Raw genomic sequence first — 24,408 nt, 5'->3', positions numbered from 1 at the left:
AAATCCAACAATTACATGAGACTAAAATATAATAATTGTGTTCGAATGTAATTAAACGTATGATATGTAAAAAAAAATATTACATGTGAAATGTAACACTTTCTTTTTGTAAATTTGATGTCCCCGACCTCTTTTTGCAACAAAAAACCGAGCAAACAGGCATTTTTGTGCAGCAGTGTTCACGCGCGCGTCTGGACTCGGTCTAGTGAAAAATCCAAGTGCAACTAGTTTTATTACCCGCGCTAGATTAGATTGACGCGCTAATCTTGTACCTCGGCAGAGAGGAAATAGTGCGAATGCCGCCTCCCTTCCGTGTTGCTCGAAGCTGCTGCACAAAAATGCCTGTTTGCTCGGTTTTTTGTTATAAGAAGAGGTCGGGGACATCAAATTTACAAAAAGAAAGTGTTACATTTCACATGTAATATTTTTTTTACATATCATACGTTTAATTACATTCAAACACAATTATTATATTTTAGTCTCATGTAATTGTTGGATTTATCGATTTTGCTCGCTCAGTACAAATTGCGGATCGGTCGAGCGACGGGTGTGTAATGCTTAATATAATTATAAAAAAACTATCATACATTTGTTATAACGCCATTTTATATATTATTTTATATTATAATGTAATTTTTATTATACGTTTCCTTTGTTATATTATGATTTCATCTAAACTGTCATTGCTATAATGCCTATTGTAATATATTTTTTAAATAGTTTATAGACATATTTTATAATGACATTTGTTATATTATATTTTTGTATAACGTAATATTTCATACAATTTTATCAAGTATAAATACATATATTGTATAACATTTATTGTCATATTTCATTTAATAATAAGATAATAACGTAAAGTTTTACATATTTTTTATAACTAGTACGCAGGCTTACTTCTTTTGCTAGCTATTTTATTCTAGGAAGGTCGCAGTTCTAACCTAACCTAACCAATTTTTTCACGGTTTTCGATCCTGCGGGGCCCGCAGCTCAAATCTAACCTAAAGCACTTTTTTGCTAGGTATTTTATTCTACGGAGGGACAAAGTTCTAACCTAACCTAACCCTCCTTTTGTTATTCGTTTGTGTGGAGTCGCAGTTCCAACCTAACCTAACCCATTTATGTCATTCAACTATTATGCCACACAAATAATTATGTGATGTCACTTGTTATAATAAATAGTATGTTTTAGAGTATGTAATAATTATGGCAATGTATATTAGACCAAGTGTAAATATACCTTATGACCATTATACCAATTATAATATTATGTATACCGTTAATTAGGTATTATGGTAGTATGCCATTTATTACGTTATTCAAAATAACGATATAACAAACTATAATATATGAAAAGTAATTATAACAAATGTAATGCACCCGTCGAGCGACAAATCCGACTTCTCATCTCTCAGAATACAATAACATACTTCAACGAAAATGTGGTAGTGTGCGTGTTGTGACACTCGTCCGTACACAAAAAGAGATCGAGGTTGCAAGATTTGTCTTTGACGTGTGTCATTTTCTATGTATTTGTGTCGTCATTACAGATTGGATTTTGTATGTAAGTGTGAGAGAAGTGCGACTGTGTGCACCTTTCCCCCCGCGAAAAATGGCAGAAAGATTTGTACGGTGAGATATCGCTTGGGCCCCTCCCTTCCGATGTGTCGGAAGCCGGTGTTGCTCGAAGGCATAGCCCGACAATGGGCAGCAGGCTTTCGGTCGATTAAAAATTTAAGTAAACCAAGGGCCCAAAATTTTGATAGGTATTTTTAGTTTTAGTTATTTTAATTGTAGTTAATTTTAGTTTTATATTCATTTTATAACACTTATTATACAATAAAAGAGTTTTTATTTAATTGGTAGTTATATTTTCTTTGGTTCCAACTATGTTCCAACCTTGCAATATTTGTGACATTGACGCATTGTCAAATTAATTTTGTAAAAAAATATTTTTGAATTGTGTTTACAAAATATAATCGCGCAAACATTTTTTAATTTATATAATGGATATCATAGACACGTTAGAAGGTGGTGAACGAGTGACTAGTACATACGCTGAAAATTATTTTGATGATGAATACAGTCCTGGTCTGAATAACAAAAATGGACCGCTATCAATAGATAGCGAAAAACGAGAAAACAGTAAGAAATCAAATAATAGTCTCAATGGGTTCCAAGAAAACTGGGTATCACCAAGTGATTTACTTATTGGAATAATAGAACTCACTCCACCATTTACGTCTAAAATAACTAGAGGGATTACTCATAAGGGTATTATATCCATCGGTAATGGCATATTGACAAAGGAACGTCAAAAATTTGAAACTGAACTGAGACGATTGCTTCGAGACAATGATGCTTCTTGGAACCATATTTTATTGCATGAGAAGCAGCAAGTTAAACTTAAAGTAAGGAATTTTTTCAAGAAAACATTTGAAGAGAAAAGTAAAATAATTACTTCAGAAATAGATCATTTTTATGAAAACTGCCTTCAGGAGCTAGAAAACCATTTGCGTTCTGAAATACAACATGTCCTGGTCAGTGCTCATGCAAATATAACCAGCGATTTGAATACAGAAATAAACAAGAGATTAAAGAAAGAAAGGTCCGTCCTCGAGCAAGTTTTAGAAAAGCAATACCGATCGGAAATAAATAAGATAACTAAATACTATAAAATAATGTCAGATTATGAATTTAACAGAAATGGCAAGCTTATATCCAAAGCGCTATATGAAAGAAACGACGCGTTAAATGCTTTCTATAAACAGATTGAAGCTGAGACTGTGACTAGTACTATGTATGTGCTTAGTATGGAAAGAAAGAAATGTAAAATAAAACAATTTTTGCTTGAAAATTATCAAAACTCTGAAATAAAAGAAAAGCTTGAAAAAATTCAGGCAAAACAAGAGATTATAGATTTATATAAGGAAAAAGAACGGTTTATAGCTGACATCGACTTTGAATGGAAAGAAAAAATAAAAAAAATTGTACAGTTATTTTTGAAGTTTATAAGCTTTAGTCTGAAGTTGCTTCCTGAACAGACTACGTTTTTGCTAAACTTGGAAAAAATGTTTGTTTTGCAACTTAATGAAATTCAAAAACATCCCCAAGCAGGACCACAGATATTGGTGGAAGCTGAAAATAATGTAACCAATTCTTTCCATTTTGATGAAGCGAATGTTACATGTGATAAAGAACCATTTCAGGTCGTTGGTGATACTTCGGAATCCATCCCAACACCTTACGGTAGCCGCGAAACCTTACCTTCGCACGTAGAACTGCCCGCTATAACGGTTTTACTGGAGAAAAGATTTGTTTATGCCAAATGCAACAAGTTTGATGAAATGAAAGCGTTGTTGGAATCATGCAAATGTCTTGAAGAAGCGTTATGTACATGTTATGGAAATAAAGAAGAAGAACCGCCATCGAACCTATCCGTTTTCAAATCTGCGTCTATTCCTGTTGAATTAGATCAAGGAAGTCAATCAATTAAAAGTGAATCTTCGATTGAACTAATGCAGCTAGATGATTTCAAACGAACGCAAAATTGCCCGTTTAAACACTGTCAAGATTTGAGTAAGCATATGACTCTTGATATATCTAATTTTGTTGAATTTACTGAAGAAAATTTTAAAATAGTTCAAAATAGATTTACTTTTCCACTTAAAGAGGCCGAAAGACCAAAATTAATGAGTGCTAAAGAAATTGCCCACAGAAAACTGCCTTTTGTCGAGGGTATAAAGCAGGGCACAAATTATCATGATGCGGTAACTCAATGCTCTAGTGACGAAGACATGCCATTCATAAAAATCGAAAAGGATTTTCCAGAATGTACTTGCGTGAAGAAGGTTAGTTCTCAGCATTTAAAAAATTATAATGAAAAAGAGTCCAGGAGCAAACTGATTAACGAGATAATGGCGAAGCGCAGAATTTCTATACAACGTTTATTGTTTAATAACCCCAACATACTGAAGATGTTTACCGATGAAAGTTACGATGTAAAGATTTAAAAGCATCTTTTTAGACATAACTTTTCTAATTTCTTTTATGATTTAACTGTATTTATTTGTGTTTTAATTTTAACTGTTAATACTATAAACTATTAAAAAAAGTATTAACCGCTTATCATTAGCTATAATTATGTAGGTATAAGTCTGTAACCCAAATTGGTTTTGTAATGGACCGGTACACATAGTACCGGCGTGCATCGGGCTGATAAAATGAAAGGCTCCCGCAATAACCCGACTTAGACGTTTTCGTTACCGTTCTGCATAATCTGCTCTGATGTGACACTTGCCGTTGTTGCGATGTGGTTACTAAAGGAATTGTCGACAGGGCTGTAAAACAAATAACTACAGATAGGTATAAATACGCGTACATAATAATACATAATAATTTGATAATAAAAGACTTGTGCGTCGAAGTCTTTGAGGCTCAATCCCTTAAACTGTGTAGGTAAAATACTTAAGCATTGCCCCTCTTGCATTAATGTGTGAAAATGCATAAATGTATAATACGAGTATAATTGGTTCGCCAATCAAAAGCCACAATTAGTAATTCTAAATGAAAACTATCTGGAAAAACGTACGTACGTCTTTATTAAAATATATACCTATAGTTTGATAAGAGCCCGACTCCGGAACCGCCAGCGCGTTCAATTTAACCAGGTGTTAACATAACCCGTGTCAGTGATCACAAATTGCTCGCCGTATCTTGTCGGTTACTCCCTAAACTCTATTCATTTGTTCTTGTTTGCCCCCAGTATTTATTTACGCAAGTTACGGTAAAGTTAACGGAAAAGCGCCAAATAATATTTTATTATAATGTAATGATAAGTTTATTTCTATGCATACATTGTGCATAGCAAAATATTGATTGTGCATAATATGGCCAAATAAATGGTAATAGGAACGAGGAGGGACTAGGTCTTGAAATGCTTTAAAACAGGGTGAGATACAAATGTCACTCAGTAGGTATATGCTCGTAAGATTTGTAAAGATGTCTTCAATGAGATTAAAACCAACAGATTTTTCTGTTTCTAACTGTTGGCACTATTTGTTTTGGAACCATAAAAATCTGTCTCTTTGTTATTTCTTCTGGTCCTCTTGTTTTGTTTATGAGATACACTTACAGAAACATGTTATACACAAATTTTCAAAAAGCAAGCTTGCCTAAAATAGGGTTTGTATATTCTATGAAATAAAAAAATCTAAATCTGCTTAGGTATAAATGACTCACTAAATTTATTTTCTCCCAAGATTCCCGTATCATGGATGAGATTGTATAATTACACCATTACGCACGTAATAACGTTTTTTTGAAATAATAATAATGACACAATAAATAATTAGTCAATAAATGTAAATAAAATATTGGTTTTCATTTTACCCCAAAGCATTGTTAAATTTCGCATTTAGTACACGATAATATAAATTGTAGCGTTAGGTAAGAATGATGCGGGGAGGTGGATACGCGTTAAGGTAAATTTACACACGTCCCGTAACAACTTAACTTATTAAGTCGTCACAGCTCGGAGTTGCGACTTATGACATTCCTAGAATTACTCCTCAACTGTTAGGAGATTAGTGATGTGCTTTTGGTAAATTTGATAATAATATGAGCATTAGGCTGGTACCTAAGTGATACTATTTGGCTTAATTCAGTCTATTTTAATTATGAAATAACTTTGTACTCGTTACCATTCCCCTTACTTTATTTTCATGTTTTTTCCAAACAAATTAAATAATCTGTATTACATACTTTAACCTTAATATTCCACCACTCTACAAGGTTTTCCCGAAAAAATTCATTTGAAGACAAGTCAAATTTCCCTAAAGTGCAATCTAATTTGAATCTTAAATCGGAATGCTAAAGTTGAAATTCTAGTGGCGAGTATGTGGTCGATAAATCGTACTACCTATGCCTGGAAAAGGGTTAACTTAATGCTCCCACTGACAGAGACACAGACAAACATACCTACAAGTACCTAAGACTCACACTATCCCTCGCTGTATTTCGACGGTTTAAAATATTTGTTACTATAAAAAACAGATATTTCTCTTGCTAAGTTTATGACAATTGTCACAAGAAACACTACAATTGTCACGAAATTCCGACATATAACTCATTACCTGTCAAGAATTTCCTACAATTCTTCTAAATCTTGACAATTGTCAGAAACTACGCAAAAGAAATATCTGTTTTATTCCGATATAATAAAGTTTTTTTAAATAATACAATGATGGTGGCAAACAGGAATACGGCCCGCCCGATGGTAAGTGGTAACCGTAGCCCATGGATGCCTGTGACGTCAGCAACAGTGATTTTACAATTTTCGCGCCTGTCACCGTGGTGAAATTGGGGCCAGGTACACTTATCTTGGCTGACATAAAGATTGCTTGAACAAGAGCCGGAATAAGAGCCATCACTAGCAAAAGTTCCCAAATAAATCTGCCTACAAAGCAATTTTCGGTTAATTAAACATAATCTTGTTGGAGTTGGCGTAACCGTGTCGTCAAACTTGGAAAGATAAACAATATCGTGACGCGGAATGTTTCAAGCATGTTGTAGGCAAGCAAATATCTGACTAAATAGTTTGTCCCTTTCTAACTTAGGGCAGGATATTATCTTATCAACCAGACTTGCACAAATAATGACTCGTGGAAGTACCTGTCGGAAGATCTTAATTATCATGTTTGTGTACGTACCTAACTAATATGCATACCCCTGGGTTTTGGGTGTAGGAATGTTTTACACTAGCCGAAAAATAGATAAAAACTATAAAAACGGGAACTATTTTACCCACACGATTACAAGTATATTTCAAGCTTATATTTTGTTAAATTAACTATGCCATTAACTTTTCTTAAGCATACTTAACCATACCCCGACGGTAATGGAATTCAATAAAAACACGGTGTATAGGTAGATCTACATATATTATTAGTTTAGTCGGCCCCATCACGAGTATATTATATTGAAATAAGTATACCTGTTTTATCTCATTTATATTCTACGTTTAATTACATGTGTGTGTATGTCGCTGAAGATGCCATAAGTAGCCTATTTTGATAATTTTAAACACTACATTTTAGCGGAAATGGACGTTTATTCCAATTTTAATACTGCCGGGTAAAGTTAACAGTGTTATGCTAACTTGACGTTTTGCCGTTCCATAATATTGTGTTAAGCGCGAGTTCCCGCGAAATCTGACACAACTGCACAGTCTGAATAAACTTACCAACTTCACTCGTGAAAACTTTATTTAGGTACTATGTTCACTTATTGTTCTCATTATAATATATTTTTTTCTACTCGTCGACTGTAATTCCTGAATTAAGATTTCGTATACCAAACTGCATTGGGGTACTTTTAATGTATGGGCTCCCAACTCAACTATAATATTCATTACGATACAGTTTAGTCAACTATAATGAAATTAACCAATCACAGCTCGCCGAGGTCAAGAAGACGAAACAAAACCATAGCTCAAATTAATTACTTACTAGCTGAGGTACCCGGCTTCGCTCAGGGAGCTGACATGAGAATTGTGTGGTGGTTGTAATAAAAGGATAAACTTTAAAATATACTTAGGTTTTTTTTCTAAGTACAATACCTATACCTACTTCTATTTACATTTTTGAAATTTCCAACTCGAGAGCAACCTACGCATAGTTGACCGTGAGAAAAGCATAGGGAATATACAATAACTGGAAGTGTTTGTCGAAAATCTCCTGAGAGTATGAAGGCTTCGAATAGTCCACAATGTTCTAGAATATTCCACAACATTTGAGTGTGTTCTGGAACACTCCACAATGATCTGGGATCCTGGATTCTAGGCTATATTTACGAATATTTGATAACATTCCAGAATATTCCGGAATGTTCTCGAACATTCGAACCTCACAACTGTCTTGCTTTAAATATATACCCGTACCAATAGGTAGCTCCAACCCTATAAAAAAGGATCCAATGGTCCAGAATATTCCACATTTGAAAGAGTTCCGGAATGTTCCACAATGATCTCGAATACTCGACAACATTCCAGAATGCTCTGTAGCTCCACCCATACAAAAAAGGCTACGAATGGGCTACAATGTTCCAGAATATTCCACAACATTCGAGAGTGTTCTGGAATATTCCACAGTAATCTGGGATGTTCTCAAACATTCGACAACATTCCAGAAAGTTCTGAAATGTTGTAGAATGATCTCGAATACTCTCGAATGCTCTTGACTGTTCTAGAAATGTCTAGAGGGTAAAATTATATTCAAAAGCACGCCGTTCAAGTAAAAGCAGGAAACTTTCTGCGTTCTTTCAGGTAAACTTTCTGCGTGGAAAGACAAAAAAAGGCTTCAAATAGGCCACAATGTTCTAGAACATTCCACAACATTTGAGTGTGTTCTGGAACGTTCCACAATGATCTGGTATCTTGGATTCTAGGCTATTTCCGAATTTTCGACATCATTCCAGAATATTCCGGAATGTTCTTGAACATTCGAACCTCACGACGTTACCACAATAGGTAGCTATGATCCTACAAAAAACCTTCGAATGGTCCAGAATATTCCATAACATTCGAAAGTATTCTGGAATATTCCACAATGATCTGGAATGTTCTCGAATATTCGACAACATTCTAGAATGTTCTGAAATGCTGTGGAATGCTCTCGAATACTCTCGAATGTTCTAGAAATATCGAGCCTCTGAGACCCGAGACACCTCACCAGGTACAAATTTTTGTAGGTATATATTTCACAATATATTCTGATCTTTCCTTCATTAAGTTAAGTTAAGGTTAAAAATTCAAAAACAAAAATAACAGCTTCTGGGTCTCACAGGGCGAAACTTTCAGCCCTTATATCTTCAAAAGCACACCCTTCAGGTAAAAACGGAAAACTTCTTCATGGACGGGAGATAGAGGGCTACCACCCCACATAGCTTCCTTGATCGTATCGGGACTCATTTCTGAGTTTTAGCGGCACGCACATTGTACACTTTCTTTTATTATGTAATATTGATTTTAGGTTGTATTGTAGGAACAATTGCTTCATAAGTCAGAAACGCGCATGTGACACCCTTAATATAGGAACATCCATAGACTACGAAAACCGCTTAGCGTTACTTGTTTAGTCTCCATAGGCTACGGTGGCTAAAATCGAGAAAAAAACTGTTTAAAAATTGAATTTAGCAAGGAGCAAGTACCAGGGCCTCATGAGTTACGAGAAGGTATCGTTGACCAAACCGCCGGGGCGCGGCGGCCGGGGCGCGTACCAGTATGAAGGTATCGTGGTTGCTCGCGTATCTTAGCCGTATACTTTTGGTTTGTTTACCTATATGATTCTACTAGTTTAAAGTATTATTTTTGGTAACTCGTAGAAAAAGTATTGTATACAATAGTGATATAATCAAGCTTTTCAATCTCGTACCTTACTTAGGCAACTCAGCAAGCTTCGTTGCCTAAACTCGACTGAAAAGCTCTCTATTATATCACGATTGTATAAAATACTATTAAAGTTTAGGAATGGCTGGAGGGCTGGACTTTTAAGTACTAAGTAAAATATATACATATACAAAATCTGAGTATCACCCGAAGTATTTTGAATATATTACCGTAAAATAAAAATATTGAATAAAACTAAACTAAGTGCCAAAAATGTAATAATTCCAATCATAGATTAGGAGCTTATCTCTCAAAAATATTGGGACGAAGTTTAATAAAATAGTATATCGGGATACGCAAGATAATGTAGATATGTACTTATAGTCAACGAATTTGAATCAAAGGCCACTATAGAACCTTGTCATAATGAGTCAATTAGTTTGTCTCCTACGACAATGCTTATTGAGTGATGTATGTCATGTATCTGATGGTAGTTAAAGCGACGAGGTTCTAGAGTGGCCTAGGAATTAGATTGGTTAGACTGTACCTACCTACCTAATATGTATAATACCAAAAGTATTTAGTTGATAGTTAGACCTTCTTTAACTTCCTTAAATTCCGTAAAATTACTTGGAACATATTTGTATTCCATTATTCTCATAATTAACTGTACCTATGTATAATAATTGATAACGGCTTCCTCTATTGATACTATTGATAGTGTAGCTATGTTTTTTAACTGTCCATCAAATCAAATATGAAAGCAAGTATTTAAAATATTTATTAATAATGCACCTATTTACAATAAAACGTTTTCGATTATAACCACTTATAAAAATCGTAAGTAGGTAGGTATAGTAACCTGACAACAAAAGCGCCCAGACAATATTGATCAAACAAATAACTAAACGTAGCGCCGACTAGACGAGGTTCTAGGATATTTGTTTAGTGTAGAAAATTCCATAAACATGGCTTTCAATATTTAATACCTCATTAGTGACATAACATCAAAAAACAAACTCCTTTTTGAGAGATATATTATGCAGGTAGGTATATAGAAGATATAAATGCCTTGAAAAGTTAGTTTACGGGTCTGTTCTCTCTCAAAATAGCCAACCAACCAAGTATCGCTGACTTTATGCGTTGTGTGTGTTGAGTGTGTTGCTTGGAAAAATATAATTCGACAATCTTACACATGAAAACCTGTTCTCTCAGTAGGTACCTAAGTTTATCAATAGTAGTAATAGGTAGTAAAAAGATGAATACTTACCTACAATATTTTTTGTTTATGACGCAAATTTTTAATTGACGTGGGTATTACCTACTTAGTAGTTTTACAATTATAAAATAATGCCCTTGCCGAATGTAGGCAGAATAGTGCTAGTTGATTTTATACTACCTAATCACTGTTAGCAAGGACCTCAGGAATGAAAAATAGTTGGGGCAAAATACACTTCGTTTTGAACCATTATCAGGATAGCACGTTTCCCAAGCAACGCTACGTTTCAACACGATAGATCTAACAACATTTAGATACGTAATACCTACTTTAGAAAGTATTACATGCATAAATATTTTGTGTGTAGTTTAGGTATATGGTGGATATGGTAAGCGTCCTAAGACTCATAGTTAAAATAAGACTTAAATAATTTTTTTGGGAATTACTAAAATATACAAAGGTATTCTATTTATTTTAGGCAATATCAATATGAGAAGGTGTGGTCAAATATTTTTGATTTGTATGCCACTTCGTACCTTGAGGCCAATTTGAACTTACGTTCCGATATAAGTGATGAAAATTTGTTACCATTCGCTACATGTACTCGTACGAGTAAAATTCACGCGCGAATGATAACAAAATGACATCATTTTGATTTCGGAATATAAGTTCGGAATATATAGGAGTCACAGTAATATGACAATATGAGATACCAAGCGCATTTTATATTTAGTGACGCTGTGTCAAGTTACGGAATGGCACAAAACCAAATTCCGTGAGTCACAACAGTTGGCACTAAGTAAGTAAATAAATCACATATATTTCAATCAACCATTAAACAAATATAAACAATAATTGACAGAAAACAGACATGAAATAAGCCAGCGCCAGCGTGACAATTAAGGTTGACTGGTAGAGAATGCCTTATGGCATTAAGTCCGCCTTTTGTACTATAAGGTTTTTCTTTTGTGCAATAAATATTAAATAAATAAATAAAATAATTAACGCACGTGTCATTTCTTCGTGTATTAAAGGCTATGCGGAAAAGTGCAGCACTGCCGGGCTGCTTTACATTAGCTTCACCGCCATTCGGAATGAGCCACTGAAACAGCGTGACGTGACAAATGTGACCGATTGAAATCTATGTGGCTAAGTTTTTACATCCGTGTTTTGTACATAATGCACAGATACAAGTCAGCCAATAAGAATTCACATGAGTCTCGCAAGATAATGATAATTAAACCATCGAAATACGAAACCACTGAGGCGATTCAAGCTAACAAAAAACATTGGGGAAATGTTTTTGATAAATTGGATACACCTGCCCAAGTAAGTACGTAGTACTTAAATAATTCTTTGGGTCAAATGAAAACCAGTAAAAGTTTCATAGAAGTTCTAGAACTTGTATTGTTTTTCAGTCTACACGCATTCGATGTTTCATGTTACTAAACTCTTGCCATTTTATTTAAAGTAAGTAGACTAGTCGATAGTGACCCTGCCTACGAAACAGCAGGTCCCGGGTTCGAATCTCAGTATGGGCATTTTGTGTGTTTACAACGAATAATTATTCCTGTGTTATGGATGTTCACCATGTATAAATGTTTTTATATTTATATGTATATCTATGTATTGATATCGTCGTGTAGTACCCATGACACAAGCCTTATTGAGCTTATTGTGAGGTGTAGGATTATCCTATAATATCTATTAAATATATTAAGAACGTGTTATGTTTCACTTCGTACCGAGAAGTGTCACCAGGAGCGTTCTTAATATATTTATTATGTCTGTGTCTCACGGAAGTTTTGCTATAATATCTATTTAATTTATTTTCATGTATACACTTATCCATAGGAAGAAGAGCAATTACAAAATCGAGACGTCGAGAGCGCCTATTTGGCTGAAATATTACCCGAGAAACTATACCGCAAAGTTTGCAGTACCTTGGACTTGCCCAGGAAAAAAAATATTCACAAAGAAGAAATCGAGGGTCCGATAGAAGGTAATAGAATCTTTGACACCAACTTCAAATGAAGGATTCATCAATTCAAAGACTGTATAATTTAAATGCACATTTCGTTGGATATACCTAATATGATATCAAAGAGGGCTCAAATCTCTTTGATGATATGCAAACTAAATGTTGTTGCACATATATATATGTAGGTAAACTCACAAGAGTTGGCACGAACTCGTGTCGATTAAAACACTTCCTTCGGTCGTATTTTAATTTATCGCCGCTCGTTGCGAATTTGCTATTTTTCGCACATGTATCGTAGGTAATGTACTTATAAAGAACTTCATACTTTTCCGTTATTCAAGAAAAAAAAAATTGTATATACTTAATCTACACAATTAAGAGTAAGCAGGTAAAACGGTTTACCTTTATTTTGCCGGCAATTTTTCTGCAGATTTTCGTTTCACAGAAAAAAATTCAAGTAATTTCAAATCCAAAATAATCTTTACATAGAATATTTACTTGAAATAATTTTACTTTGGATTAGTTAAGTTTCACCAAAAATTTAAAACTTTAGTTTTGTTTCAAGAACAATTTGTTCATGTAATATAATTTCACAGAATCATCGATCTGTATAAAAGTCACTTCTTATAAATACGGTTCACCAAATTTTAATATACAGAATAGTCATTTAGTCGAATTTTATTTATTGAGTCGTTAATATAACGCAATCCGCTTCTCTGGAAGGAATTTGTTGTTAGGGGTTGCCGTTCTAACCTTACTCACTTTTCTGGCAACAGTTCGTTTTCTTGGGGGTCGCAGTTCTAACCTTACCTAATCCACTTTTCTGGCAACAGTTCGTTTTTTTGGGGGTCGCAGTTCTAACCTAATCTAACCCACTTTTCTGGCAACACTTCGTTTTCTTGGGGGTCGCAGTTCTAACCTCACCTAACTCACTTTTCCAGCGACGGTTCGTTTTCTTAGGAGTTGCAGCTCTAAAGTAACCTAAACTCCTTTTTTAGCAATTTAAATGAATACTACGAGTATGTGAAAGGTAATTTAGTAAAATTATAATTGTTGAAGTTAATATTCTGTGAACTGTAGTGTCGCACAAATAATATTCAATGAATAATAACTCTACAGTCAGTCTTTTATTTTATTTAAAAATCTTTGAATAAATATTCTGAATTGTAATCAAGTTACAAAATATGTTTCTTTGAAATGAATAATCGAAGAAACAGAATTAATTGTAACAAAAATGTACGATTCGATTATTCTATGAATAATTTTCTGTATAACAAAATTCTGCAAAAAATTTGGCGGTAAAATAAGGGTACACTAAGAGTGGGGGAGTAAGGGTAGGGTAGGGTAGGGTAAGGGTAGGGGTAAGGGGGTAAGGGTATGGGGTAAGGGGGTAAAGGTAGGGAGTAAGGGTAAGGGTAAGGGTAATGCTACATATGGCAGTGGTTAATGTTTGAAATTTATATACATAGACTGATTAAAAAAGGTTAATTTGAAGGTTCGTGACATTCGTGCTAGCTTTGTTGAATTTACTTATACTTCTTCTATTAATATTATAGTTTAGATTTCAGTTGACTTCCTGATTTTTTTAGAGAAGCGTCATAGTAGGATCGTGAAGGAACCAGTTTTATATTTGAGAAAAACCATTCGTATCGATAGAGCGATTGACTCCGACACTGAAGTAGAAGTTTCTCCCAGGTAATGTGCACAGCGCGTAGCCCAAATCTGTTGTCTTATGGACTTACACTACTCAGGGCGCATAGCCAACATGTCAATCTTTTACGCTCCGTAGCGAACGAAACGCAACTGTCACTGTCGCACTAATATGGAAGAGTGATAGAGAGACACAAGGGTTTCGTTGTCGTAGCACAAGCGATGTATCACCTTGACTAGGCACCCTGAGCTGAGTATGTACTAACTTCTATTATCCAATCAAAATTGAAACCAGTAAACTGTTTTGTGATATGTAGAATTGTACCTGCTACTGTAGCCTGAATTACCATTTATAAGCAATAAATCATTCATTCGTTCAATCGTATTTAAGTCTGATCAAGACAGTAACATCTGTGATTATTGAAAAGAAAGCAGATGGCGTTGTATCGAGGAAAGTACAAGTACTTATTTATTAACTAAACAGATGGCCTAGACAGTGAATTAGTAGAGCTTTACTTAAAAGACTAACTTTCCTGTACAATTACCACTAATCAACGTCCATTTAAGCGCTCTTTTAATTACCAATAAATTCTTCATTAGACTACATATAATACATCTAAATTAAGGGGCCCACTGATTAACAGTCCACCGGACGGTATCGGCCTGTCAGTTAGAACAAAATTTTGATAGTTCCAAACAACTGACAGGCAGATACCGTCCGGCGGACTGGTAATCAGTGGGCCCCTTTACGTGCAATTCCTAAACAATCTGACCCGTTTTAATTGATCTTGAGCGTAGTTTTTTTTTAAATATCGTAGACAGCTTTTTTTTTCTTCTAACAATATAAAGTAGGCGTTCTCGTTGCGCCTAAGTTATTTATGTCACATATTAAACTTCGTATTATTTCTCAGAGAGACGATAATATTACTTGATAATAATTATTTTCTTTTCTTAGAAACTTTATTGGAATAAGGGAGGATAAGAGATATTGTAATTTATGTTGATGTTATGGTAGATTTTAGTTGAAATACACAGTTACGAAGTAAGAAGTTTACCAACAGAGTTACCCAAGATGAAGTAAATGTTCACTGGGAACTTCTAAAGAAGCCCGAACGAGAGCAAGTGACCTGGCCGACGCACTACCTGCAACCGGAGCGGGAGGAGGAAAAAACTCTCGTCCGGAAAGCCGATGACCTCACAGACCGGGTAAAATTTGACACCTACATTGTTTTTGGAAGTTTACCATGTTTTGCAACTTTTCCCGCTGTTTGCTTTTTGTACTTTCTTTGAGCTAATTGCTTCATGTTGGATTGCTTATTTTGGACATTTACCTATTTGTTAATGAAAACTTGTTTCGAAGAAGTTGGGCCAAAGAAATTCAGCATACCTAACTAATATTTATGGCAAAGTTGTAAAATATGGCGGTTAGCTCCTTCTTTGCATGTAAAAAGGCTGCTATTGCTGTTTTTCAGATTGTGCGTGAGTTTTGTGAATATATGACACAATTGGGAGGAAACCAACAATCGCAACTGTTCAAACCGAAGGCTATAAAGGAACTTTTTCAGGTAATCATTATTTATTATTTACCTACATATACCTACTTGTAATTATTAAAGCTCGTCTTAACTCTTCTAGAGTTATGAGCTTTTAAAATTTCGCATGGAATGTATTTTTTACCCCTAAATCATATGATAAATGGTAAAAAAATCGAAAAAGTCAAACACTAAATTAAAAATGTACCAAGTTGTGTACAAATATTTACCATAATGTCAATATCCAAAGAGGAAAATAGGGACTACGTTTGTATGGAGAAGCCGTCCTCTACTATCGCTATAAGTGCCGACTTATTGTACGAATTATGAATCCATATTTTCAGATTGAATTTGACACGCACGTGGCTCGCAGTCTTCAAGTAATTCCAAAAGAGTTGCCATCTGTAGAGGAAAAAATTGCAGAAGTAACTGGGAATCCCGAGGTTAGCAATAGCTACTTATTGTAAACGATTTTCAATTACTTGATAAACAGAAAAATAGTATATTTTACTTACAACTTTTTAGCTGTCGCAATACGCAGTATTGGAGAGGGAAGTGACGAGGGACATTAAAGCGGAGCATCGCCCTGATATTTTGGTCGCCTTCAACCGATCACTCCCGCACCGCGAGCAAACACACGCTCCTCATAATCAGACCAAAAGTATGTGGCGGTCTGCTCGCCACGTGCCTAAAGACCTCGTCTCACTAAAAACTGTTTGGGAAGGCATCACTAACCTCAGGTTTGGCTGTTTTCTTTTTTCCACTCTGATAATGCCAGAGGTGATCTTCGGCATATGTTTTTTTTTACATGGTTATCGGAGTCGGCAGACAAATCCGGTCCTATTTCTCTTTACCCTAAGAATTAACGGCATACTCGTATGTGTGTGACATATGTGGGTGGGGTATTTACGTGGGCATTTACCTGCAATTGGTAGTATAAAAAATACGGAATCGATTTTGATTTGTCCATCAATTCGATATCCTCGATGACATGGGCGTTACGTTTACGCATACGTTTTTAACAGACTTCTAAATTGTATATGGCTACATAGGTACGACAAAACCGTAACGTTACGTTATTTAATAGTTACTTTATCACTTTAACCTCCTGAGTCCCTGAGGCCCTTATAAAGGATTAAATCCAAATGGAATTTTGAATTAAAATGGAATATACTTAAGAAGGTTCCAAATTCAAAACTGCAATAATGACAAGGGGGATTCAGGAAGCTAAAATATTATAATACCAGTATCTACTTTGTACATTAAAACAACATTAGAGCAATCCTCGGACGCATAATTATTTGCTTTTTGTTAATTCGCAGGAGCGTTAAAGAGTATTGCCGCTGGATGATTGATCATCCAGAGTATAAGCGAGCCCCTTACCTGAGCAGTCTAGGCATGTTCGACTCTGCCGTGCTAGAAGCCAGGCTGACCCTGGAATCACTCCATAGGACGGCGTCTCCGACGGTGGCAATTAACTCCCCCAATTCTAATGTATCAGCACCAATAGAACACATCCGAAGAAGGCTTTCGCAGTTGGCTGATATGGAATAAGTACCTGCAATGTTCAAAAACTACAGGTTCCTTCTAATTTTTGTTTTCTAAATATAACAACAACCTTTGACCAAAATTTAGTTTTATTCGTTCAAGTCATTCATACCAGTTATTCCGACCTTGGCACAATGCCGATAAGCAAGATAACGTTTATATAGTTGCCACTCATATATATTCAAGCACTCGCGCAATCTCTCGCAGACTAAGAAAACGAATCAGAATTAGTTTAAAATATTGGAATTTACTTTTCGGGTACAACGATGACTGAAAGTGTCAGTGAAGGTGCAACGAAACTGGATTTTGAAACTGTTTTGAATAATGCCGTAGGAGAATTTGGCAAATACCAGTTGATTAGTATCTTATTGTTAGCAATACCAGCGGCGTGTTCGGGGTTTATGGCTGGAGATTACATTTTTACTGCAGCCAGGCTTCCACATCGATGCGCCGTGCCACTATGTGACGGACTAGAACCAGAGTACCTACCGGACTGGATATCAAATGCAATACCAGAAACTGCCACAGGCTTAGATGAATGTACCCGATATATAAACATAACAGACAGTAGCAATACTACTCTGGGCGATGTGTGTCCCGCAAGCATGTTCGACAGAAATAGAACAGAGTCTTGTAACAGCTTTGTTTTCGAGAGAATGAACTCCGTTGTGTTTGATTTTAATTTACAATGTCAAGAATGGCGAAGAGCTCTGGCTGGGACGTTCAATAGCGTTGGAGGAATGGTAGCTCTAATTATGGCCGGCTACATATCGGACAATTTGGGTCGTCGAATGTCAATTATATTTTTTGGATTTAACGAAGCTCTGACTGGTCTGATAAGAGCATTTTCAGTTAACTATGCTATGTACGTTGCTTTTCAATTTTTGCAGACGGCTATCGGCGGCGGGATATTTAGCGCCAGTTACATTCTAGCGACAGAACTAGTTGGACCAAAGTACCGTGTTCTTACAAGCGCTACAATGTCATCTGCATTTGCTGCGGGTCAAATGATAGTGGGCCTTGTAGCTTCAGTAGTCACGGAATGGCGGCATTTAACCTTGGTGCTCTTTTGCCCCGTATTTCTTACAGTGCTTTACCACTGGATTGTTCATGAAAGTCACCGTTGGTTGCTGAGCAAAAATAAACAGGAACAAGCTAGAGCCACGCTTAATTACGTAGCTGGTGTTAATGGACGTACTATTTCACTGTCCGATATGGAATACTTGTTGACAGCGATACCAAGAAAAATGGAAGCAAACAAGATCGACACCAAAACACCATTATTTATGCGAGTCGTTAAAAGTCGTGTTATGTTACGAAGGTGTTGCACTACTCCAGTTTGGTGGATTACTACTACTTTTATTTACTATGGTTTGTCAATAAACTCAGTTAGTCTTTCAGGAAATATGTATTTGAATTATGTTGCGACCGCAGCCGTAGAAATTCCAGGCTTTTGGACAGCAGTTTTAGTATTGGACAGAGTAGGAAGAAAAGTGACTTTATTTACGGGTTACATGTCGTGCGCTATTTGTTGCATTTTATTTGCTTTTATCCCTAATAATATGTATGGTTTGTCACTAGCTTTATACCTTACTGGCAAATTTAGTATAGCTGCGGTCTTCACTTCATTGTATCTGTATACTTCTGAATTGTATCCTACGAGGCATCGACACTCATTCCTGGGGTATTCTTCAATGATGGGTCGCATAGGTTCTATTATATCTCCACTGACTCCGCCTCTGATGGAGTATTGGTCGGGAATACCGTCGGTGCTGTTCGGCGCGATGGCGGTCATCTCGGCGGTGTTGGTCCTCTCGCAACCGGAGACGTTTGGAACCAAACTACCGGACACCGTAGAAGACGCGGAGCTTGTTGGATCTGCGTAAAAGAATAATATAGGTACTAAGGTTCCATCTTAACCTTATAGCGCCTTAACTATTTTAGGTTCTCAGATAAATTTATTTTATAAATACACAGATTTTTTCTCAATAAAAAGTTTGTGAAATTTTTTCTTTTGGAATGAAGTGATGGTCTACGGCACTACATCGCCCCTGATGTCAACTATGTGTGGTTCAGTCAGCGTCAATAGCAGCGGATAAAACAAGACGCCAAAAATATCTGCGAAACATGTTTTTTTATGCCAATTACTGTCACTTCGGCCGGACACTAACGTTTTAACGTTTTACAAATATACCGTAATCCTTTTTTAATTATTGCTAGTCAAATCGCTCGGGTATATCGTTATATACAATTTCAAATAAATGAAAGTTAGGTACTCATATTTCTTGATTTTTTTCTATCGTGCCAACTTTTACATTTTAAGGTTTTGGTTAGAGTCTGCCGTTGTAAATAAGTATATAGTCTAGTTTTTCGTGACATTTGTCCTTTATTAAAACTTGTAGAAAATCTATATAATAACTACAATTCTGCAACCCTCTTAAATAATCCAATACCGAAATAAAACTCACGCCCGATTTAAGTTCTAATAAATACCTACCAGAAAATAATAGGTAGGTACATAACTACACGTCAAATATGTCATTTGAAAAAACAACTTAGGTACAGTCAGCAGCAGAAGTAGCTAAGCGGGCCAGGTGTTCAAAATTACCTTGACACGCAAGAGCGTAAGAATAGAGAGAATAAGAATTCTCTTAACAATAGAGTCGCGTCAAGATCATTTTGAACCTGGCCCGCTTAGCAACTTCTGCTGCTGACTGTACCTAAACCCTAGCGCTATCGTACCTATGGCATCGGTAATATTTCCTACCCGATAATAAAGATTATGTATCTTAGAATAGGTATAGGTAGGTATATAACGTACCTCCTTTTGAAACTTACATATGAAAGAGAGTGCCCTTACAAATAAACCGTCAGATGCTGTAAAATGAAAAAAACCTTATCGGTGTAGGTAAATTATATTATGCTAATTTGAGGGTATTTTTGAAAATTTAAGAAAAATCTTAGGAACATAGGGATTAGTGTTAAATCGATATCACTTCGTTATTAGCGTATGTCCTGATAAAATCGTATACATATAAATGTAAATGTAAATGTAATGATTAACGAAAATGAAAGAACGTTATCATATCATAGATAACAGCTTACGTGGGATTTAATAAAATATAAATTGATCTATTTATCTAATACAGACGTTTATAGTAGGTAGTTAGGTAAATGTCCATAAATATATTATTTCATATCATGACTACAGTGACAACCTCTAGGTATACAATACCGATTATCCCGCGTGTCTTACCTATTGTTTAGGGATTGCAAACCGGATTGATTTTCAATCAAGATTTCGACCATAATCCGACCGGATCCGGCCGGACCGGATCCGGATTGGTATAGGGATATACCGTTAATTAAATTACTTACATGACATACTTTTCTAGTTTTTTGCGTAATGTTCTAATATTACAAGAAATAAAGGTTTTTTTTTAATGCAGGTACTTCTAAATTAATAAATAACGTTTTAACAATAAAATCAAACTTATTAGTACCTAGGTAAAAAAAATATACTTAATGTCAATCTCAGTTTAAAATTACTTTTACAATTATACGTAAATTTGATTAGATTCCAAAGCCTGGGTTGTGGGTTGTGGGGTGGGAATTGGAACTCCTTAAAAGGACAAGTTTTCGTAACTGTTCTTTGAATGAAATATTTGTAACGCTGACATCCATTCTCGTATCAAAAGAAGATATTACATTTTTTACTTCTATCCAATATTAAATTAAATGTGCTCCAATACTATCTTGCTATCATTTTGTTGTCTTCTCGGATAACAAATTGTATAATCCTTTAATTTTTCCTTCTATTACAATATTTATGTAATCGTCATATCGTGCCACCAACATGAAAGAAGTGGAAATCCCCTTTTGTTCTCAATCATCGTCATAATAAATATCTTTTTATCTTACTAAATTTTATCTTTCATTCGTTCTTTGTTCTGTTGAACTTCATACCTTCCATCCGTCGCCTTTACCTCAGCTAAAACGCACAGAGCGTGCTGTGTGTAGGCGTCTTTTTTTATTTCCCGGATCCGGTCCGGATCTGGAGATTTTAGCCGGATCCGGTACCTCCTAAAAAAAAGTACCGGATCCGCCGGACCGGATTGCAATCCCTACTATTGTTGTAGGTGGCGCTATTTACTATGTTTGCATTTTAGCTTTGTGTGTATAAAATCTGTCACTTTACTGCTATTTATGACTTCAAACACACAAAAATATTTAGCATATTACTTAATAAATACGGCAAGTATCCAGTGAGCTCTCTGTAAATGTTAAAAAGGGTACGTAGATAGCACTAATACAATAGTAATATGCCAAAAAAATGCTATTTTAATTCTATCATTGTAGTCATTGTACTTAAATATATGACTGTAATTTGTGAGCAGTTAAACAAGTCTATAAGTAATTTTAGTTTTGTTTAGACGTTATAGGTATAAGTACCTACTTAGACAGTTTTTATACGCACCACGTTAACATAGTAAATAGCAGCCACCACCTATAACAATGACGAGCCACACGGCGTTGTCTGGAGGTTAACACTCTTGATTTACTTACTGCTCCCTGCTAAGATAACGTAAATATGTTTGTTGTCTCTTCCACAACCGCCACTCACTTTAATCTTTAATTTTTATTGTATAACATTATTGTAGTTATAATGTGTTCTTTTTTATAATTTAGATGTAAAAGATCATGGCCCCGACGGAAGACCAGCGCTAGCCTAGGCAGGCTAGCACCTGCTGAGTCGGGACCATTTCGTGGCCGTGTTATTGTGTTACTTGTTGTTTTATTTATTTTTTCTTGTCACGAATAAACGCTCTATTCTATTCTAAATAGGTAAGCACTTTTATGATTATGACTTTACCACCGACTACAGACATCGAAATACCTAGAGTTAGACCAAGGAAAGGCTGTAACGATTTTGATAGCACACACAGTGCAAGTGTTAATTTAAACGTCAAACTTCTATGAAATTATAATGTATTAAATAACTGCACTTGCACTGCGTATGCTATCAAAATCGCTGCAGGCTTTTCTTGCTCTAAGTCTAGTAGGTAATTATTTAGCTATAGGTACATCTGTCTACTATATCAACTGTATAGATACTGTAGGTTTATGTTCTCTTTATCTAATCAAATCGTATGATGTTTAAATAGATTCTATTCGGTATAAACTAACTGGAAAAAGAGAAAATTATGATTAAACCTTTAGCCATTTCTTTCAGTAGGTGCCTAACTGACATGCAATTTATTTCGACATAGGTACGTATAGGTATATGTAACAACAAATTAATCGTTACCTACCTAAAATTTAAACTGGTAGCGGCACAAATATTGTAATTTTTTTTTTAATAAAGCGTTTTGAGGAACCTCTCAACCCATAAAACTTAAAGGTTTACATTTTGAAACATTAGTTAGTAGACATAAATCAAACTCACTTTTAGTCAGTCATACCTATGGACCACCGAAACAAAAATGTCCTCCTGGTTCGGTAGGTTCGTTTGTGTTCGCGTACCGAGACTTGAGAGCTCTCTAAAAGTGACGATACTGGGGGGCGATTTTTGAATTTCGATCGCTCGATTTTGTCCCTCGAAAATCGGTGGAAAACGGCGAGTAGCTAATTTTTGAAATACGAGCGATAGAAATTGGGAATCTAGTGGTATTGACCACTCGTTTTCAATTCTATTAGTAGAATTTAAATAACTAGTAGTAGAGATATTATTGAGCGAAATACACGAAATCGAGTGGTCGAAAAAATCGGCCTCCTGACAAAATACAGCCATTACGAGTATATTTTTCATAATTTACCTGTTAGCCACAGTACCAGCCTGCGCTACTGTACCATCATCACGCTCCGCGATTGTTGCGCCATTTAGGGTACCTACCTAGCTTAGCTAAATTTGTTGTTCAATACTTACGCTATAGAATTTCGAATTTAGCAAGAACTCTAAATGGCATAACAATCCCGTGTGGTGACTGTACAACACGTGACCCTACTTAAGAAACAGAACTTTAAAGCAACTGCAATGAAATTACTACTAACGCCTACTTTAATTAAATAGCAAAGATTGAATATCAATCTTGGATAAAATAGAAATGCGGCATACACGAGATGGAAATATTCCACGACATCTAACGATAATAACCCTAAACTTTGTCTACCGACAGAGGACTAACCTTCGTGCCTCGTACGATCCTCCTACAACCGACCGTGCCGCAATGCTGCCATCTTTTGGATATATGTCGAACTAGTTTCAAACCTATGTAGTTGAAATCTTAGTTCATGTGCACCGCAGCTACTTATTTTCTTATCCACTGTGTAGATGGCACTATTATATGTACAATGCAATAAAATATTATATAGTGTGTAAAATTTAGAGACTTAATCAGTAGTAGTAGCGGTTGACCAAAATCAGCTGCAAATGGTGTTAAAGGTATGAAAATCGGCACGATTAATCTTTAGGCCATTTGAATCAATTTGACCCGTAGCACCAAAAAAAAACATAAACGGAAAGGAGTTATGACGTCATCTTTTTAAGTATGGAAAATAAAATAAAAATTGTTTAGAAACCTATCGTGTGTGGTATTAAATGAAAGGGCATTTTGAGCTGGTTCTAAAAATATATCACACTATTATATGTCCGTCACTTGCATTCAATTAAAATAAAAATATTTTTCAAAACATACCAAGTTTGGGCTCCTCCAGATACGAAACCGTTGAATTATTTTATGTAAAATATATCTCAAGTAATACCTAATATCCTCATATCTAACCCCAAGAAATTAATTTCGAAAATATTTGTGTGTTCATCATCATCATCACACAAATAAATGCCCATATACACATATATACAAGCCCTGGTAAGGGCATTTATTTGTGTGATGATGATGATGAACACACAAATAAATGCCCTTACCAGGATTCGAACCTGGGACCTCCTGCTTCATAGGCAGGGTCACTATCGACTAGGCTAGGAGGCCGTTTCATTGATAGATTTATAGATCACAATTTGTAATAATACAAATATTAAAACAAATACTAAAACTAAATATTTTCGAAATTAATTTCTTGGGGTTAGATA

General features: G+C 35.4%; 3 protein-coding genes across 6 annotated transcripts; all 3 read left to right on the top strand.

Moving 5' to 3' along the window:
- The first annotated feature begins 1,922 nt into the window (after positions 1 to 1,922).
- Positions 1,923 to 4,028, top strand: LOC134806573 (uncharacterized). The gene has a single exon (XM_063779882.1). It carries the CDS (start codon positions 2,010 to 2,012, stop codon positions 4,014 to 4,016), a length of 2,007 nt encoding a protein of 668 aa, XP_063635952.1. The 5' UTR covers positions 1,923 to 2,009; the 3' UTR covers positions 4,017 to 4,028.
- Positions 4,029 to 10,302: 6,274 nt separating this feature from the next.
- LOC134806845 (uncharacterized) lies at positions 10,303 to 17,400 on the top strand. 4 transcript variants are annotated; one of them, XM_063780246.1, is made up of 10 exons: positions 10,347 to 10,434; positions 11,086 to 11,406; positions 11,795 to 11,936; positions 12,462 to 12,609; positions 14,178 to 14,283; positions 15,300 to 15,444; positions 15,711 to 15,803; positions 16,115 to 16,213; positions 16,296 to 16,510; positions 17,093 to 17,400. In XM_063780246.1, the coding sequence occupies exons 3-10, from the start codon at positions 11,838 to 11,840 to the stop codon at positions 17,322 to 17,324; spliced, it is 1,137 nt and encodes a 378-aa protein (XP_063636316.1). In that variant the 5' UTR covers positions 10,347 to 10,434; positions 11,086 to 11,406; positions 11,795 to 11,837; the 3' UTR covers positions 17,325 to 17,400. The 4 variants fall into 4 exon arrangements, with proteins under 4 accessions (XP_063636317.1, XP_063636315.1, XP_063636316.1 ...); XM_063780244.1 differs by having other exon boundaries at positions 11,642 to 11,936; XM_063780247.1 differs by lacking the exon at positions 11,086 to 11,406 and having other exon boundaries at positions 10,303 to 10,434.
- Positions 17,360 to 19,219, top strand: LOC134806817 (organic cation transporter protein-like). Its single transcript, XM_063780205.1, has one exon. The coding sequence runs from the start codon at positions 17,585 to 17,587 to the stop codon at positions 19,202 to 19,204; it is 1,620 nt and encodes a 539-aa protein (XP_063636275.1). The 5' UTR covers positions 17,360 to 17,584; the 3' UTR covers positions 19,205 to 19,219.
- The last annotated feature ends 5,189 nt before the right edge of the window (positions 19,220 to 24,408 follow it).

This window comes from Cydia splendana, chromosome 3, assembly GCF_910591565.1.
Source record: "Cydia splendana chromosome 3, ilCydSple1.2, whole genome shotgun sequence".
Taxonomy (NCBI): domain Eukaryota; kingdom Metazoa; phylum Arthropoda; class Insecta; order Lepidoptera; family Tortricidae; genus Cydia; species Cydia splendana.
Note: the sequence above shows the minus strand (reverse complement) of the source record. Positions and strands in the feature narration are given on the sequence as shown.

Coding starts and splice junctions, on each gene's coding strand:
- LOC134806817 (XM_063780205.1), top strand. CDS start 17,585: ATGACTGAAAGTGTCAGTGAAGGTGCAACGAAACTGGATTTTGAAACT.
- LOC134806845 (XM_063780245.1), top strand. CDS start 11,751: ATGTGGCTAAGTTTTTACATCCGTGTTTTGTACATAATGCACAGATAC. Junction 11,937..12,461: donor AATTGGATACACCTGCCCAA/GTAAGTACGTAG, acceptor ACTTATCCATAG/GAAGAAGAGCAATTACAAAA. Junction 12,610..14,177: donor AATCGAGGGTCCGATAGAAG/GTAATAGAATCT, acceptor TGATTTTTTTAG/AGAAGCGTCATAGTAGGATC.
- LOC134806573 (XM_063779882.1), top strand. CDS start 2,010: ATGGATATCATAGACACGTTAGAAGGTGGTGAACGAGTGACTAGTACA.